Genomic DNA, 20,573 nt, shown 5'->3' on the forward strand with positions numbered 1-20,573 from the left:
TTTCATGAAAAAGGTACTAAATCGTAAACCGAATAATCAGTCAAAAAAAAAAAAAAACGGTATATCATCATTTTAAGTAAAAAAAATTGTACCATCTAATAAAATAGTCTTTTCTAAATAGCATATATTTTTTGCAAAGACATAAACTAGAATTTTTATATTAAATTTTAGCGTTCAACTATACCTCGAAATTTCCAAAGCGGTACCCAGAACCTAAACAGGTTGAGGCCGTATAATTTTAACAGCACTATAACCTCTAATAGGTTTATAGACTAATGATCAGCATTGCCATTTGTATTAATTACTGCAATTTAAATAAGTTTTATGACTAAAAATTAGTGTAGTTAAAAATTATTGTACGTTATTTAAAAAATTAAATACAAATATTTATCATTTTTAAATGAACATATTAAATATTGACAGTATTATTTTTAATATTATTCAATAATATGTTATATTCCTTTTGATATTTCAATAAAACGTTGAAAATTTTTGGTGTGCCTATTGCCCTATATTTTATAAGTTCAACTACTGCTCCCGGAGTGTTCAACTACTGCGGCTTGTCAGAATTGATTGTTCAACTACTACCCTTTTCATAGTCTATTTTAAAAACTTCGAAATATAAATAATCAATTATCTTTGTTATTTTGCTAATCAATTCAAAATTGTTTGTATTTTCATGAAAATCACTAATTTTAACTAATAACCATATCTTTATATATTAAAAGTCGGGTCAAATAAGTTTTACTTAGAAACCTGTTCAACTACTGGGTACCTAACCTTAGAAGAGATGAATGATAAAAAAAGGAATAGAAAGGGTTGGAAGATCTGCGGAGGACAAGAATAAGGGAATAGGACCTTGATTTAAACATTTGAGTCATCGCACCCTCGCTTTGGTAATTATTGATTTTCTGTGCTCGGACTAAGTCTCCCCTAACTTTATAGAAAATGAGAAGAGAAGAGAGGTCCAGGAGCGGTGATCAGTGCAGTGATGAGGAACCCAGTGGAAAGTGTCTTTTGTCGGGGTTTCATCTCTCCAAACCGTATATACGCTCCCCTTATAAGCTTTCCCACGCGAGGAGTAAAAAGCGCTAAAGTAACCCTAGCGCGAAAGACCTATTTCTGACATTTGTCACATTTGTATACAGACATATCATAAATGAATGTGAAAAAAGAGGCTGATGCCATACCTCGAGCAAGGCTGGACGGTGACATAGACATCCCGGGTCTGCTGGCGTCGAATCCGTTGCTGTCTGACATCTTCATCACGTCTGAGGGACCAGTTCCTGTTGTGGTAGAGACGTCACCGACTGATGGACAAGTGGTGGTAGAGGTGGTGGTGTTGGTGGTGATACTGCTGGCATTCGTGTTACCAATGTTCGTGGACCCAGTGTTGGTGTTGTTAGAACTATTGGTATTGGTGTTACTGCTACTATTGCTACTATTGTTACTATTGTTGTTAGCGTTGTTGTTGTTAGCAAGAGTACTATTGTTATTATTATTAACGGGTCCGTTTTTGTGGTTCCCGGTGTAACTGCTGGTGGTATTGCTGCCAGCAGCACTGGTGACAGCGGTGACACTGACGACGCCTTCACGAGCGATGTCTTGGATCGCGGTGGCAGCCCGCGAGCCTAGACCAGCTGGCTGGAGGATGGTGTACTGCTTAGAAGAGGTGTCGGGTGATGTAACAGGCGGCAATCCCGTCCCGGTTGGCTTTACGACGATCGGAGCCGCTTCCGGCTGAGGTTGGTGTTCCTCTTTCGGTGATTTCAACTGGAGAAGCGACACCGAGTGCTTATCGTCGACTGAGGGCGGGATCACCGGCTGTGGGACTGGCATCACTGGACCAGGAATTGGCGTAGGAAAGCCCACGAATGTTGCTGATGCGGGATAGGGTCCTATTGGCGGGCTGGATACGACTGATGCAGGTACTGGGGCACGGCAAGGCTTCGTGTGCTCAGAATTCGGAGGTCGGAATGCTGACGATCCGGAGAACGCTGATGATGAGGAAGTTGACGTTTTTAAATTGTTATCCGGGTACCTTTGGTAGTTGGGGTACATTTGATGATGTCTCGGATGGGGCCCGTTGCTTTTGATCCTGTCCTTGTCCTTGTTATCAGGGCAATCCCGCTCGTTGTCTTCCTTTTCAGCCAAGGGGTCTGACATGTCAATCTCCAGTTCATTTGAAGAATCGTCAACAAGTTCATTAAAATCCGGTGGGTCATAACGGGAATACTTGTCGCCGTGTCTTAGATCAGCCATCCTGTCATTTCTGTCTTTCATCATCGTCGACCTGGACAACGACCGCATTTTATTAGGGTCTGTCATCTGACACTGCACTGGTTGACACTCAGGGTCCATCCTCATCAAGATTTCATCTTTTTTCTTCATTAACTGTGACTGCTGCTTATGCTCTTGTAACTTGTTCTGCTGAAACCGTCGATCCTGTTGTCCGCGATACGTAATCACATCTTTAAGCGAGCAGCCCGTTTCGCCGCTATTACTCGAAGATGTCGACACAGAAGAGGGTGACATTTTCGGATTGTCTTTCTTCTCCTCGAACAAGTTTTCGAAATTCGACTCGTATTTATCTTCATCAGGATTGCCTCTTTGGTACATCGAGCCACTAGGCCCAGGCCAACTACCCGACAAACTTTTCAATGCAGCTTCCGTTTCACGTATCAAAGTTTCATCGTCTTCAGGTTCATCAGAATTCTTACTAGATTTTCTAGCCGGGCTGCCTAAGTTATTGTTAGCACTAAAGACACGTTTTTTCTGGGGCAACGCCATAGTTTTGTCACTTTGGTCAATATTCTTTCTCACATCATCATGCACAATTTTTCTCCTACGCTTTGTCGCTACGTCAAAATTTTCCATGTCCTGCTGTTGCTGCATCTGGCCACTTGATTGATTAACACCAACAACACCTACACCCACACCACCATAACCACTACCACCCGCACTACAAACTTGATGTAACGGTTTTTTACCATTCAGCGGCAGTGATGATTGTTGCGGCTGCAGTGGCTTCGGGATAACCGAATCAGCTTCCAGCTTCCGTTTTTTGAGATGTGCCATTGCATTCTGTCCACCTGGCACGCTGGTTAGTTCCACCCTGGAACACAAAAATCCCAGGTGAACTCTTGTCATTCACACAATCATCATTAACATCATCATCATCAACAATTTTTTCAAATTTTTAATGCCAAAGCACATGTTCCTCATCACTACGACCCAATAAATAAAGCATCCTAATTCCTACCTAATATCCCAAAAATACTTCTAATGGCTACTATTAACGTTGCTAATCAAAGTCTAACTAATAAAATCACAGATATCGGAAAAATTGCACTGATAAGCTCAAAAACCCCGACGAAATTGCTTACCTCAGACGCGAATCTGACGATAGGGGTGCAATGAAAGTTTTGGCGTTGAATAAACCCTCACCGACGGGGTGCTCGCGAGCTACTGTGTGCTATGTTGAATAAACCCACTTCGGGCAGCTTGGCGGGGGTTGATATTCCGAGTCCGAGGTGGGAGTAAAAGCGATGCACGTGCGCGGACGGACGACAGGCGCATTCTCAAGTCGACGCTGAAGGTGGGGGGCGGGTTTTGCGCACTGTCCACCCCCAAGGTAGACTGGGGAAGTGAATCCACTCCCGTTGTGATCTTTTCTCCCGTGCATTCTACGCTGGTGCAAGCCTCTTTGCAACTGGAAAAAGTTTTAACCAACGAGAAGAAAAACGACATGAAAAGCTCCGGGTTCTAGATTGTCTCTTTAAACCTTGGATACGACTTGCTATCAAGACCAATACTTTGTACTTATTATGCTTTATAAACAAAGAACTTTAATAGAGCTTTATATAGTCTTCATGCTTTTATGTCTCGACAACTTTTCTGACTAAATATTTTGTGGATGAACTAATGGTCAATTGACGATCTGCCATGCTTTCTATAGCAATTACCATTTCCAATCGGTACTAAATTTGTCAGTAAAGCATTTTACCAAGAGTAATTATCCCTTGGATTAATAGTTATCAAAATTATCTCGGATACAATGAGTTAAATTAGATAAACCACGATCGAAGATTTAGCGAGTCTTGAATGAAGAGCCGGATCAGCGTCAGCGCTTAGAAGATTCTCTTCTAGGATTGAAGGAGTGAAGCCTCCCTTAAACCTCAGCATCCCTTTTCTTGGCTGTTGTCTCTCAGTAACTTTCCGGCTTTACTCATCTCTACCTCGAGGTAACCAACCAGCAGCATCCGCCCGCTTTTGAAAACCACCCGAGTTTAGAGGAGTGAACAGAACAGAAGATGAGAGAGGATCACCAGAAATCGTAAGTTAAATCGCACCGTTGGCTCAAGACATTATCACTTTTATTTAAGGAGCAGCAAGACCGCTCGACCAAGCGGGGACTAAGGACTTGAGTGAGCAGATGAAAAGCAGCTCCAAGGGGTGGCAAGCTCCAACCAAGGACGGGTTGGATGAACCATAGGAGCTCACGAAGGAGCCACAGAGAAAGATGAGAAGGGATCGATGAGTCTCCTCATCCTTCGGCTCCCTTTCTCGCTCCATTCCAATCCTCTCTCTTTTTATCTACAGCCCTTCACCACGCAAAACCCATGGGGAATAATTAGAAAGTAACCCCTCGACTACGTGATAAGACGATGAACACATCGGCTACCATCAAAAAGTGGATCAACAGTCTAAAAATAAACCAACATCTCTTTCGTGGATCCGGACTAATGCATACATTGCTCAACAATTAATTAGCAAACCTCAGGTAGTCTTCAGCATATAAGATCTTAAACGTCCCTACCAGTATCTCCGAGACTACCACCCAAGATTAGGGTATTAAGCGACGTCACGTCACTAGTCTAAAGAGCACTACTCCAAGAGATAGCCGAGCAAAGTTGGGTATCCTGTTCCTGCCAGGACTAGCACCCAGTAAACCATTCTCCAGCTCGCCTTCGACAATTCCAATTAGATAAACCACCGGATCACGGCTCTTAGCGGTCAGGATGTCCAGGCATTCAACCAGTTATCAGTGTATCGGAATTTCATTTGTCCTCTGGTGAGAACATCAATGCTGCTAAACCAAAAACTGGTAGCTTCTAAGGTAAAGTACCCAGTACTTGAACACTTATAAAAATGGGACCAGTACTTGAACAGTATTTTCGAATTGTTATAATACAAAATCCGTAAATTTATTATGAGTAATAGAAGCATATTATAATTATTAAATGATACAGTAATTGATTTCTGTAAGTTTTTTCAATTATAAATCAAAACAATTATATTTTTATTAACTTAAAAGTTTACATAAAGAGAATCGCCGATAGATGCTATTTTTTCATGAAAAAGGTACTAAATCGTAAACCGAACAATCAGTTAAAAAAAAAAAAAATACGGTATATCATCATTTTAAGTAAAAAACATTGTATCATCTAATGAAATAGTCTTTTCTAAATAGCACATATTTTTTGCAAAGACATAAACTAGAATTTTTATATTAAATTTTAGCGTTCAACTATACCTCGAAATTTTCAAAGCGGTACCCATAACTTGAACAGGCTGGGGCCGTATAATTTTAACAGCACTATACCCTCTAATAGGTTTATAGACTAATGATCAGCATTGTTATTTGTATTAATTACTGCAATTTAAATAAGTTTCATGACTAAAAATTAGTGTAGTTAAAAATTATTGAACGTTTTGAATTGAGTTTTTTTGATTTATAATTGAAAATTTGCTTTGTCATTCATAAAAAATGTAATTAAAAAATTAAATACAAATATTTATCATTTTCAAATGAACATGTTAAATATTCACAGTATTATTTTTAATATTATTCAATAATATGTTATATTTCTTTTGATATTTCAATGAAACATTGAAAATTTTTGGTGTGTCTATTGCCATATATTTTATTAGTTCAACTACTGCTCCCAGAGTGTTCAACTACTGCAGCTTGTTAGAATTGATTGTTCAACTACTACTCTTTTCATAGTCTATTTTAAAAACGTCAAAATATAAATAATTAATTCAAAATTGTTTATATTTTCATGAAAATCACTAATTTGACCTAATAATTACATCTTTATACATTAAAAGTGGGGTCAAATAAGTTTTACTTTCAAACCTGTTCAACTACTGGGTACTTTACCTTACAGCGTCGGATAATTAGATTAACCGAATCAAGAAACTAATTTATGAAGGAAACTTAAGGAAAAACTCACACTGAAAAAAGTAAACTGTAATATTCATTCGGATTCCGGTTAATTTTTATAGTTTCAAACAGTAAAGCGGACATCGGGGTGGCAAAAATATAAATATTACAGAACTTAATGTAGAAAGTATAAAAGCCACAATTTATAATTTAATATCCAAAATAAGTGATTAGCAGCTGTCACTGTAGTAAATAATGACTCTTTCATCTTAAAAAATTACAGTTTCAAACAGTGAAAATTGCCATTTCAATATATAGTCGATATTATGAGGAGAAGGGGAACTCAGATGAAAGAGAAGGGGGTCTCACTCTGGGAGAATTTAACATTTGAAACAGTAAAAATTATACTTTTAAAATATACATTTTACCAGTCCAAGCAAGTCAATAATTACAGTTTGATTTTTAGCGTTGCGTTTAAAATTTACCATTTTACTTTGTAAATATTGACATTGCTTGTATTAGAAATTTACTAACTTTATTTTATACTTTTTACATATTATAAAATCATTTTTTAGGTACCAAATGATGAATATCAAAGTTTGAATTGTTAATTATTATACTTTAACATATTAGACATTTACATAGCGAATATTACTGTTTGAAATAGTATTTTCTTCCATGTAAAGAGTAAATTGTAACGTTTAAATGGTAAATATTATAAAATGAATAGTAAAATCACGATTTTACTGTTTGAAATGGTAATTTTTAGCAGTTGATCATTACTTATTATAAATCGACTGTTATTGATTACAGTTAACTTTTTTCCGTGTACAGCGTTGGATAATTGGATTAACCAAATCAAGAAACTAATTTATGAAGGAAATTTAAGGAAAGACTCATGTGTCTTTTTCGCGCTGAAGCAAATGGGAAGCCAGATAATTTAAGACTCTCTCACGCGTGGATAATGGCCGAGCCGGCTAATGCACCCTTACTTTTGGCACCAAGTCCTGCTGGATACACATGACTCGGTGCTCTTGCTTCTTTTCGGTAGAAGGAACTACCATGACTCTCTTTTCGCACTTTTACCCATCGCCACCTCCAAACTCTACACTCCGCCACCCAGTTCTCAGATTCTACCCTCTTTCTGCTACAACCCGGCGTCTCAACCCCAGATACGGAATACACAACAGAACATACCCTTGTTGTGCCTCCAGCAACAAAACATCACGATTGCCTTGCTCTAGAAAAGAAGATCATGGAATAGAGGAGCTTTTCAGCCCCTTGTCGATGCGACATATGATGAAAGCTCGGTTCAAGAGCTTCGCCTTGTCAATTATTGAATAAATTCGACTAAGTGCTGCGCTGCGACAAATTTTTCAACGGTACTAAAATGCTAACGAGTATCTCGATAGAGAGGACTCTTGACTCTTGACCCATGACCCTTGGCTAACGACATCCAGATTGGCTTTATTATCTATGTCCAAGGGACCAGTGATATGTTATATGGACTCCCTTGGACCTAAACAATATCGCGATCTTCCAGATTTTAGAGGAAAATCTTATAATTTTATCTTGCGAGTGGACATCTGGCGAAATGCTCTTTCTATTCTGCCCTTATCGGAAACTAACGACCTCCATTTCGGGACGGATCGGGACACTAAACCAATCGAATTCCAATAAAATATTTAACGCTGACCGGGACTGCCCTCAAGTGCTTCTTCTTTAAGAGAGAGCATCTTGCTCAATCGCATATTGAAAGTTTGAGTGTCTTTTTTTTTTTTTTAGATATATTTGTTTCAAACTTGAGATAGTAAATACCTTAAATAAGTTATTAGAAGTTTTATTTTAACTCTGGCTCTAATGTATCTTTGTTTTATTTCGGTCGCTTTCTCTTATAGACCATTAAATATTGAGCTTACTATAGTCTTACTATTGTTTGCTCAAGTAACTGTCTTTGTATTAACGTTTATGATTACGTTTCAAAGTGTCATTAAATATTTAAGAATTTATAAGCTTTTTACAAAATTATTGTTATGCGTATTGTCAATAGTCAATAGACAAAATATAAAAAAAATAAAATATGTCCGAGACTAAATATCACACAAAATCCATGATAAAAGGGCACAACACGGTAACAAGCTTATGTGTTGGTCTACTGCCGAATAAACACAAAATATCCAGGACAAAAAATCCCCAAAATAAGTATCCCAAGACAAAATATCTTAAATAATTTAATTTTTTAATAAAATAATTTAAAACAATAAATTTGAAAAAAATTATCAAATTTTAGCATGTTACTGTAAGGTAAAAGCTCCAATTATTGACACTATAAGAGACAAAGTTATGATTTGATTTTTTTTAAGCAATCAAATATCAATATCGTTGAATTTTGTTTGTGGTAATGTTTCTAGTAATGTTTTTACTAATAAAATTTTTTAAAATCATAATCACTGATATTTACTAATTAATTTTAAATAATTAAATAGATTATCCGGAAACACCAATTATTGGCAGGTTAAAAAACTGATTGATCTAATTATTGACATACCTTTACCCCAATTATTGACACTTATACTAAGCATGCCGACAATCATCTGCTTATTTTTATTTATCCAAACTTATTATTAAGTAATCAATTTTATTAAAGTTTATTAATAATAATTTCCATAAATGATTAATTACTTTTAAAAATATAAAAATTTATTTTAAAATAATTTATTTAATCAGAAGAGTTCAAACTCTTACAGTTAATTTTTTAGATTAAAGTCAAAAAAAGGCGTCTTAGCGCTATCGAATGGCTGTCAATATGAGATTCCACTTAAAAATTATCAACTAGTTATTGACAGCCATTATTTAAATATTATAAAGCTTACAATTAATTTCGATTATTCAATTTTACAAATTTTTCATATATTGTTAATTAAAAAAAAAAAAAGATGATATTATTAGATGAAGAAATTAATTTAAACTCGGCATTTAAAAAATTGCTTTTCTAATCAAAGTTGTTAAGAAAATAAACGTTCGTAAGCTGGTTTGATGAACTGGTGCTCTTTATTTTTTTTTAATAATTAATATTCAATATTTTGAACTGACAGTAATTTTTTTCAATTTTTTAATTAATTAGAATTTAATAAAAATTTATATGATAGTTATTATTATTACAGATGATTAAATATATTTAAAAATAATTTAGGGTGTCAATATTTAGACCCCTGTCGATAATTGGGGCTTTTATATTATTGTGCCCTTTTATGATGGATTTTGTGTGTGTTTATTTGCACGGAAAAAAGTAAACGGTAATATTCACTCGGATTCCGGTTAATTTTTATAGTTTCAAACAGTAAAACGGACATCGGGGTGGCAAAAATATAAATATTACAGAACTTAACGGAGAAAGTATAAAAGCCACAATTTATAATTTAATATCCAAAATAAGTGATTAGTAGCTGTCACTATAATAAATAACGACTCTTTCATCTTAAAAAATTACAGTTTCAAACAGTAAAAATTGCCATTTCAATATATAGTTCATATTATGAGGAGAAGGGGAACTCAGATGAAAGAGAAGGGGGTCTCACTCTGGGATAATTTAACATTTGAAACAGTAAAAATTATACTTTTAAAATATACATTTTACCAGTCCAAGCAAGTCAATAATTATAATTTGATTTTTAGCGTTGCGTTTAAAATTACCATTTACTTTGTAAATATTGACATTGCTTGTATTAGAAATTTACTAACTTTATTTTATACTTTTTACATATCATAAGATCATTTTTTAGGTACGAAATGATGAATATCAAAGTCTGAATTGTTAATTATTATACTTTAACATTTTAGACATTTACATAGCGAATATTACTGTTTGAAATAGTATTTTCTTCCATGTAAAGAGTAAATCGTAACGTTTAAATGGTAAATATTATAAAGTAAATAGCAAAATCATGATTTTACTGTTTGAAATGGTAATTTTTAGCAGTTGATCATTACTTATTATAAATCGACTGTTATTTATTACAGTTTACTTTTTTCCGTGTGACATTATTAATCTTAAAAAGATGAATATTTATGTATTTAAATATTTTGTCCGGAATATTTTGTCGGGGTATCAAGAATCCTGATACCGCTACGAATATTTATTGAAATGTTATTAATAAGTGTTAAAATAAAATTGATAATTTTTTTTTAAATTCATTATTTTGAATTGTTTTATTAAAAAATTTAATCATTTAAGATATTTTATCCAGGGATATTTTTTTTCGGATATTTTGTCCAGAATATTTTGTCGGAAGATCAAAAATCATGGAACGGGTCAATAGTTGGTTCTTTTTTCCTAAGTTTAATTTTTGGTTGGAAAAAATTAACTCTCTAATGGGAAACTGTCATATGAATAATTAGATAGAGTCAAAACTCGGTAGGTTGTTTAAAGTAACAAGATAGAGAGAGTACCGGAATAGAGTTTACAAACATTACTGCGGCATCAGCTTAAAGCTAGTGAAAAGCGTAGTCGGTTGGTTGGCTGTAGCATTGTCTTGTTACTCTTATACATCCACAGAGTGTGTTCTGTATAGAGTTCTACTACCATCACAAGGAAACTCTGTCTCGCGATCTGGCTCAAGCTTAGTCCTCAACCCGCTTGACTTCGAAAACCAGAGCTAATAAAAGCCCACAATTACCTCCGGTTTGGGCCATTTGTCTTGACAGCCAAGTCGTCTCATGCCCGATATAATTCACCCTGGCAACAACACATTGTTGCCTAATGAGGTGTAAAACATTCCGAGATATCTTGCTTGCTGCTCCTGTCTACTGGGAATCCCTACTCTGTCTGGCTCCATCTGCAGTCAGCGTCTCGAAGACATTCCAAGCCCCTTCCACATTTTTCCCGTTTCAAATTTCGTTTCAGTGTAATAAAATTTATTGTACATTTTAGGGAAAAATAAATAAATGATGCCTTGTTTTGTTTTGTCAGTGTCTTATAAAGTTGTTTCAATGATTTGCGGCGATAAAACCCGGCATCGACAGGCTACGCACGTGTTACGCCTCTAGTCCCGCTTAAATCCGTGCAAACAGGGGGAATGTTTTGCTACTACACTAAGGTATGAAACCTTACGAAAAAAGGAGGTTATGATATATTTGTAATCATGTTACACGATACGTGACCTTCTGTCCCAACTGTTTCACTTAACAAACTAGCCTTTTTTCGGTGATATATTTTTATCGACCTACTGTAATTTATTTTTAATTTTTTTAAGGGATGATTGATATCAAATTTAAGAGTGGGAATTTTAGATCCCTTTTAGTTTGATCCGTAAAATTTTTAATTATTACTGATTTACTGCATTAAATTGAGGGGAAATTTTTCTAGCAAGTTTCATATAATTCTCGCCATTAGGCAATTTATTATAAGTATTTAGGCTGTATTCGAAAATACATAATTAAGAAATGACCTTGTATATTGTGAACTGTTGACATTTTTAAAGATATAAGCTCATTCCGATGTTACACTCATCAAGACCTTTCATTTGAGTACCCACATCAATTTTTCATATATTTTATATATACATATATATAATATATATAAATATATGAAAAATATATCAAAAATGCATGTGGGTACTCGAATGAAAGTTCTTGACGAGTGTAACATCAGGATGAGCTTACATCTTTAAAATTATCGATAATGAAGAAATGACCTTGTATCTTGTGAATTATTGAAATTTTTAAAGATATAAGCTCACCCTGACATTACACTCATCAAGACCTTTCATTTGAGTACCCACATCAATTTTTTATATATTTTATATATTTATATATATGAATATATAAAAAATATATCAAAAATGCATGTGGGTACTCAAATGAAAGTTCTTGACGAGTGTAACATCAGGATGAGCTTACATCTTTAAAATTATTAATAATTAAGAAATGTCCTTGTATCTTGTGAATTATTGGAATTTTTAAAGATATAAGCTCACCCTGACATTACACTCATCAAGACCTTTCATTTGAGTACCCACATCAATTTTTCATATATTTTATTTATTTATATATATTATATATATGAATATATGAAAAATATATCAAAAATGCATGTGGGTACTTAAATGATAGCTATTAATGAGTATAACACCGGGCTGAGCTTATATATTCAAAATATATATTATATATATGTATATATGAAAAATATATCAAAAATGCATGTGGGTACTCAAATGAAAGCTCTTGATGAGTGTAAAACCGGGATGAGCTTATATCTTTAAAAACGTCGATAGTTAAGTAATTACAGTCCAATTTAACAAAATTCATTATTTAGAAATAATTTATTTTAATAATCTTAACAATTACATAAAAATTCAAGTCAAGATTGATGTCTCCGAATTCTTACTAAAAAATATTTATTTTTCCTCGAAAGAACTAAAAAACAATATTTTATTTGTCACAATGAGGATCTTTTGTCACACGACCCTTTCATGAATTTACCGTAATCGCAGTAAGGGAACGGCAGTGCATGTGGGGTTGGCAAGCCAGCTTTAGAGCCCAGTATAAAATGTATAAATGCATAAATACATGAGCGAAACCAAATTTTAGGAGGGATGAGACTCGAACAAGCTTGCGATTCGCACATATTCATCTCATCCTTAACCTTTTTTACTTATTTTTCTTGTGCTTTCGTTCCTCATACTTTATACCGATACGTAGTAGTAATAACGCACCAGTCAGGAGCCAACAGCCAGAGCTTTCCGAGGCATTATCCCACCCCAGTGAATTTTCGGTCTCAGCTTGCGAAAAGGGGTGAACCTTTTGAATTTTTATTATTTTTCATCCCTCTTTCGAAATTTTCTTTTTTTTTTTTACATACTTTCCGACCGGGTAGAGGTTTACCGACCGGGTACTAGACACTCGGGAATTTCGGGCTGTCTATGCTGTAACTGGCCGCAACAATGTAAGCGACAAGTAATTAACCTGACAAGTATCTCAAATATTCAAAGAAACATCCGCCGAAATTTATCTCCAAGAAAATTTATAAATTTATAAATACATTTTTTATTGTCTGCAATTTTGTTGTAATCGATATTATGCTAATCGGTGATTAATATGGAGCTCTTTCCCTTTTATTCACGAGGTCAATCGTTAATTTATTACAACTTATTACCATCTTTTGAATAATTTACTAAATGCCACATTAAATACTTCATTTTTTAAATCAAAATTTTCAATCATTTTAATGATAAGTTACATTTGTCAAAATTTGATACGGAATTTTTAAAAAATTTTATTTTACGAATAAAAAATCTAGAACGACCCTAATAATTCTTAAATTTCAAGATCAATGAGCTAGAAAATTTTTTTTATGGTAAATTTCAAAATTAATCGATTTATAAAGGAACAGAAAATATTTTTTATTATTTATGTGATCGTATTTTTATGATAGATTACGTTACATATATTTGATTTATGATTATTGGAGTGAAAAATTATTTAAAAAAGTAGATCGATTCAATATTGGAGCGGTTTGTACGAAAAAATTGATAAAAACCTTTTTTGTAGGTTTCCATATTTTAGCCAAAATTTAAATTCCAAATTAACACAACTTTGTTCTAAAAATAAGTTTTTTGAGAAAAATTTTAATCATAATCAAGACCTTTTTTGTCGAGAATTAGTTCCTATAAGAAAGCTTCCATGTATAATTAGGGTATGCCAAAATTTAACTTCCGTGAGGAACCTTTAAAGATTGGAATTTTGAGTTCTGCTTTTAACAGGGGCTGTATTTCGGTATTTTCTGAGATATTTTGGAGTGAGACGATATATTTGATGTTCATAGAATTTTTCAACTAGAACTTAGTTTGGGAATTTTCGCTGAAAATTCAAAATTTGGCCGAAAGTACCCAATTAAATCTCCTGTTAAAAATTCTATGAACATCAAATAAATCCTCTCACCCCAAAATATCTCAGAAAATGCCCAAACACAGCTGCTGTTCATAGCGAAACTCAAAATTCCAATTTTTAAAGGTTCCTCACGGAAGTTAAATTTTGGCACACCCTAATGTATATATTTGCTATCTTCCGTATTTAAGCCATAATTTGAATTTAAAATTTTTAAAAATTTTTTTCCAACATAGTTAAGGAAGTTCGAGCGTAACTAATTTTAGTAACTAATTTTAGTAACTAATTCTAGTGACTAATTTTAGTAACTAATTTCAGTAACTAATTTTAGTAACTAATTTCAGTAACTATTTTTAGTAACTAATTTTAGTAACTATTTTTAGTAACTAATTTTAGTTTTCCTAATATTCGTCAAAATTCCTTATTTTAATTTAAAATAATTTAAACAATTTAATAATTGATGATTTTTACTTATGTAATAAAGTAAAGTAATAAAATGACTTTGGTATTTATTACTTGCCGGAATAAATAAACAGATTTGGCAATAGCGCGTTTGATTACACCCATTACAGAGACGTGGATGAGTGTGTGAGTTAAACATTTCTCTCTCTGTAACTATATTTCTATCCTTTTGTTTTTTCTCAGCTGTTGACGCGATGTTGTCAAATCTTTATTCGAATAAATGGCTGACGATAAATGAGTTACAAACATAAAATTTGACTTTAAATATTTCAAAAATTATATCGGTAATGTATTATTATTAAATTGTTTTTATATTTTGCAATAATCCAAGTTTCTTGTGTATAGTTTTTTATCCGTTAAAGTTGGGAGGTTAATATTGAAATAAATAATTAAAGTCTCGACAAAACGTTTGTCCGCCATAAGAGCCCGTGTATAAGGAGATAAAATATGTGATTTTTTAATTTAATATCTGAGTAACTAAACGGTGAATCTTTTTTAAATTTTGGGATTAGATTAATTACGTATTTATTTATACGTATACTTTATTTCAAAGCTCAAAGTTGGAAATTATTTTTTACATTAGATTTGCTCGAACCTCCTTAATTATTTCTTCGACTATTGAATCCAAAAAATTAAATTGAAAAAAAAAATTCATCTAATTTTTTCCAAAATTAACTAAAATTTGGTGGCACCGTAGGTGCCACCAAATCCCATAAATGTTACGTATACAAAGCCACTCAGACATATTAGTCTTCCCCCTCCTCTTACAAAATCTTCATTATTGTTCTTCCACTCAACCGTTGGTATTATTTATGCGTGTACACTATTTTTTCCGTAGAGCCGGGTAAGAATGGAAACAATATGTCAAGTGTAAGGATTCGAGGGTAGTTTCTTGTAGGTATCCCGTCTGTGTAATATCAACAGTATATTACCTCACCGAGTATCATGATTTTAAAGGCGAGTCGACCCCAGTCCAGGTTTAATTTATCAGACAGATGTAAAAAAAGCCGGATAAATTTCATTGATTTTACACCCTAGTCCTGGAGCTCTCGCCGAGGAAACTTAGATTTAGGTATTTCTGCACAATCACTGAATCAAGGGGACTGTAAAAAGGGCAAAGGCTATAAGTAACACGCCGTCTGTTAGTACGAGAAAATGCCTCCAGGGCGAGCGGTGATTTAGAGAAATTAAAAGTTTAATTCATGTTGGGGATCCGCGAGGGCGTTTGTCCTTCCCCCTGCTGAGAACTCAAGGCTTTTTAAATAAAAAGTATTTCCGAGGAAGAAACCACGTTTGTACTTATCCATCCTGGCCGACCATCTTACAACAATTCGAGTCCGAAGGGGGTGAACAGTCCTGGTTAGTTTTAAGTTACGGAGCAAGACTTACATCTCACTTGCAATTTTTCTTCCACCCTCCTAACGCTAATAAACCATCGAGAACTGAAAGGCCAGCAGTCCTCTAACTCTTATATGATCTATCGCTCCTGATAAATCACTTTGGTGACAACCGAAAATATAGTTTCTATAAATATTACGGCTGGAGCAGTTTTAGGAAAAAAAAATTATTTATTTTCAATAATTTTATATCAAAAAATAATTTTGATAAGTTGACTATAAGAAATTTTATTTACAATTATATTAAGCTCGTTTAAATTTTCCCGCAGAATTTTTTTATACGAATTTAATGCCCTCTTTCGTTCCGATTGTGAATCATAAAAAAGAACCAATTAAAGACTGTACCGGCGGTCAGCCAGCTAAACAATTGAGTATAGTATCAGCTGTCTTCAAGCTGTGTTTACAAATAAATTTTTCTATATAGCTGCTCAAAGGATAGAAAATTTCTCCAACTGCCGGCCGAAAAAAATTAATTATAATTAAACAAAACAATATTAAGCTGCAATTTTCAATACGGAACTTCCCTTTAGTCTTAAGAAGAGATTAAAAAATAAATTGAGTTGAAAAATTGATTTTTTCAAAAGTTATCGCGTTTGCCCCTCTATAAAAATTTGAAAATCTACTCTAAGCCATTAAAACTACTTTTTTGTGTTAAAATAGCAATTAATCTGTTAAAAAAATAATTTTGATAAGTTAATTACAAGAAATTTTATTTACAATTATATTTTAAAGCTCGTTTAAATTGTCCTGCGGAATTTTGTCATACGAATTCAACGCCCTCTTTCGTTACGATTTTGAACCATAAAAAAGAACCAATTAAAGACTACCTGGCGGTCAGTTAGCGAAACAATTGAGTATAGTATCAGCTGTCTCAAAGCTGTGTTTAAAAATAAATTTTTCTATATGGCTGCTCAAAGGACAGAAAGTTTCTCCAACTGCCAGCCGAAAAAAATTAATTATAATTAAACAAAACAATATTAAGCTGCAATTTTCAATACGGAACTTCCCTTTAGTCTTAAGAAGAGATTAAGAAATAAATTGAGTTGAAAAATTGATTTTTTCAAAAATTATCGTGTTTGTCCCTTTATAAACATTTAAAAATCTATACTAAGCTATTAAAATCACTTTTTCGTGTTAAAATAACAATTGATTGATTTAAAAAAAAATTTTATAAGTTCAGATTAGTGATTTTTACAGTCTAAAGTACAATTTATTATTTTTTAGCAGATATTTTATCGGAAATTAATTTTTTAGAGATTGAAAAAAGTTTGTAGACTGAATGACCTTATTAGCAGAACTAAACTCCGATATCAATAGAAAAATGAGTGAGTTTAATAACTGGTCATCTACTTTTGCGTTAAAAAAAGATATTTGAGAGAATTTAAATGATTATTTATTAGTAGGTGATAAATTTAACGTGGAGGAGATTGTTATAGTCAGATGTACCCATAACCCATAAGTTGCTTCTTAAATCTCCCGGGCATTGCTTTTAGTCTGGGCAGAGTACACAAACTCCCACCAATAAATTCCCATCATCAGGTATACGCCTTCGGGAAATAAATCATCAGAGTAAGTGAATCTGAATTGAATTAAATGAGTAAATATTGCGGTTGGGTAGTAAGAAAAAATTTTTATTAGAAACCGGTTAGCTAAAATATTAAATTCAAAGATTTAGATTTTCATCATCACTTTCAATGTTGTAAAATTTTTTACCAATTGTTGAGTAATTAATTTCAATTTTAAATGAATTAATACAACGTTTTTTAAAATTAAAACCAGCAAACACAACTTCGGGCGTGAGTCTCTTGATAAAGTGTTAAATAATAATAATCTCTGGTATTTTAATTGTTGATAAATTAATAAACTGTTTGATATAAGTAACTACTGGAAAGTAATCGAAAAATATTGGCTGTTAGACGTCTGAACTTTTTTATTAAGTGTTTGGCGATGGTGCAGGGAGGAAAGGTGGGCGGTGCAAACACTAAAAATCTCTGTTGTCTGGCTTTAAATATTTTATTTGTTTATTAACAGTTATTTTAAATTCGGCATTAATTCTAGAGTATTTTTTTGATGGTATTGCTAGAAGAAATAACTCAACCAGTGTATCTTTTAAATCACTTGATTTTAGTGTTTAGTATTAAATTAGCGGCGTCGTCTAAAGTCAGCCCTCTGGACTTGTTACTTTTAAATTATTTAAAATACCGATTGTAAGCAATTGCAGGGACAGTGCTCAGCCGAAATTAATCTGAGGGCTGACTTTTTACATTTTGCCGAGTGTTCCATCACCATTTATTACATCCAAGTTATTTATGGTACTTTGGCGGCGAGGAAATAAGAAATTTATAGAATAAAAAAAATTCCAGAAAAATGTATCGGCCTCGAATTACTGATACTGACATAATACTTGAATGAGTGATTAATAAAATGAATTGACAGTAAAAAAATCGATAAGAGTTAAAAAAAAAACTTGATTATGAAAATGAGATTGTTAATTTTTGATAAGTGTAAAAATGTTGTTTGAATTTTATCAATTTCAATAATAAAGGTAATCAAGTAATCATGTAATGAAATCTGACACTTTAATTACTGATTGAATTTAAATATTTAAACATTAATGATTAATAATTTTTAACTTTACTTGAAATAAGAAATTTATATAGAATGCCCTGATTAATATAAAAAAGAAATTCCAGGAAAATGTCTCGGCTGAACTATATAACTTATCCCCATAAAATACTTGAATCAGTAATAAAAAAAGTATATTTAAAACCTATTCGTAAATTTACGGCTCTTTTTCCCGACGCCTACGGTTACGACTCCGCAGTAAGAACTAAAACATCGTTTGCATATACACAAATATACAGAGTTATCTTACTCTTTTGCTGTAGGGTTGCCGGGTTCCCTCCTAAATCATGCTAGATTTGTTTGTGCAGATGCTGCGTGCGGTAGCGTCCCAGATAGCGCGGGAGCACGATTACATAATTAATAGACAAAAGAAAGATAATTTTTTTTGTTGAGACCGATAAATAAAGGAAAACAGCGTATCGATTACCCGACAAAAGATTTTGAGCCTTAGAAATTCTATTTCCGGCACGTACTCTTTAGCTTGGAGCCCTGGAACCCTTTCGACCCTTTAGCGATAAATTCCCATTGTCCACCGAATTCCTTATCTAAATTATTAATTCATAAATATTTCTAGTTTTAGCCCAAGCAGCCCATTACTCTCCGGTAAAATATTCCTCTTTATATTTATATTTATTGATATAAAAAGGAGTAGAGAACAAAATTTTTAGCCCAATAACATCGCGGTGTATTTTCTCAGTAGGTTTTGCTTCACTTGCTCGCCTATAAATCAGTGGAAATTTGTTATGCCCGGCACGCAGATGGTTTTGTTATATGAAAATATGTGCCGCATAGGGATGCCGTAAGTATCCCTCGGTAAAACACATCCCTTATACCTTCTTCATCCTTATTCACTCTATTTTTCTCTCTCTAGGAGAGTTCATACCTACATACAATCCGTACATTTAAAACACACCGCTTTTCTCATTTTAATTCTCATTTTGCCAAACACACCCTACTATCCTTTCTCAATCTTGTAAGAGTCTTTTTTCATTAATAAAAATATCTTTAAAGTTTTAGATTTGAAAAAATATTTTCTTAAGCAAATAGCAACAGTAATTTTCTAAAAAATTCAAGATTTTAGTTCAAAAAATTTTATCAACAGTAAATAGTGTCTGGTTTAGCAGATAGGTGGCGAAAGTAGTCCAAAGTTTTTCGCTTACAGACCGGCAGGCCGAGGAATTAACTACCATCAACAAAAGTTAAATTCTTCGACTTGTTCCACTTGTTCGACATCTCCAAACATAATAAACACCTCCGCTTTATGCTAACACATTTATTAATTTTTAAAACGTTTTGTTTTAGTATTTTAAGGTCTGAATAGTCGAGAACTTTAAAATAAATCCAGAGGTTACTTTATTATAGCGTTTGTCTCTTTATAAATTGACATATAATTTTAAGAGTGCGAGTTGCCAAATAAATAATTATTTGATGAGGAATAGGAAAAAAGTTGTGGCAAGAATAATAATAATACTTGGAATATTATATGTCTTGCTTAAAGTAAATATGTTGTTAGTAACTTGAAATAAAATTGCGATTCTTAATTCAAACTCAAATTTTCAACAAGGAAATTTGAGAATAGTTTTACGGGAGTAACAAAGAAATTTGAGCTTCAAGGATTTATAGAAGAAAATATTTTCTTAAGCAAACAGCAACAGTAATTTCAAAAGTATTCAACATTTTAGTTTAGATTTTAGATATAATTTTAGTTCAAAAAAATTTTATAAACAGTAAATAGTGTCCGGTTTAGCAGATAGGTGGCGAAAGTAGTCTAAAGTTTTTCGCTTATAGACCGGTAGGCCGAGGAATTAACTACTATCAACAAAAGCTAGATTCTTCGACTTGTTCCACTTGTTCGACATCTCCAAACATAATAAACACCTCCGCTTTATGCTAACACATTTATTAATTGTTAATAACGTTTTGTTTTAGTATTTTAAGGTCTGAATAGTCGGGAACTTTAAAATAAATCCAGAGGTTACTTTATTAAAGCGTTCGTCTCTTTATAAATTGACGTATAATTTTAAGAGTGGAGTTGC

General features: G+C 33.2%; 1 protein-coding gene across 11 annotated transcripts in view; it reads right to left on the reverse strand.

Annotated features, from left to right (window-relative positions):
- Window positions 1-20,573, reverse strand: part of LOC123265192 — a 398,621-nt gene that overhangs the window by 33,595 nt on the left and 344,453 nt on the right. For 10 of the 11 annotated variants that reach the window (XM_044728840.1, XM_044728839.1, XM_044728842.1 and 7 more), the window contains exon 6: window positions 1,191-3,115. In XM_044728840.1, the coding sequence (XP_044584775.1) occupies window positions 1,191-3,115 (1,925 nt within the window). Of the gene's footprint in view, window positions 1-1,190; window positions 3,116-3,386; window positions 3,487-20,573 lie in introns of those variants that run through there. The other variant, XM_044728848.1, reaches the window with a different exon arrangement.

This window comes from Cotesia glomerata, linkage group LG5 (genome assembly GCF_020080835.1).
Source record: "Cotesia glomerata isolate CgM1 linkage group LG5, MPM_Cglom_v2.3, whole genome shotgun sequence".
Lineage (NCBI taxonomy): Eukaryota > Metazoa > Arthropoda > Insecta > Hymenoptera > Braconidae > Cotesia > Cotesia glomerata.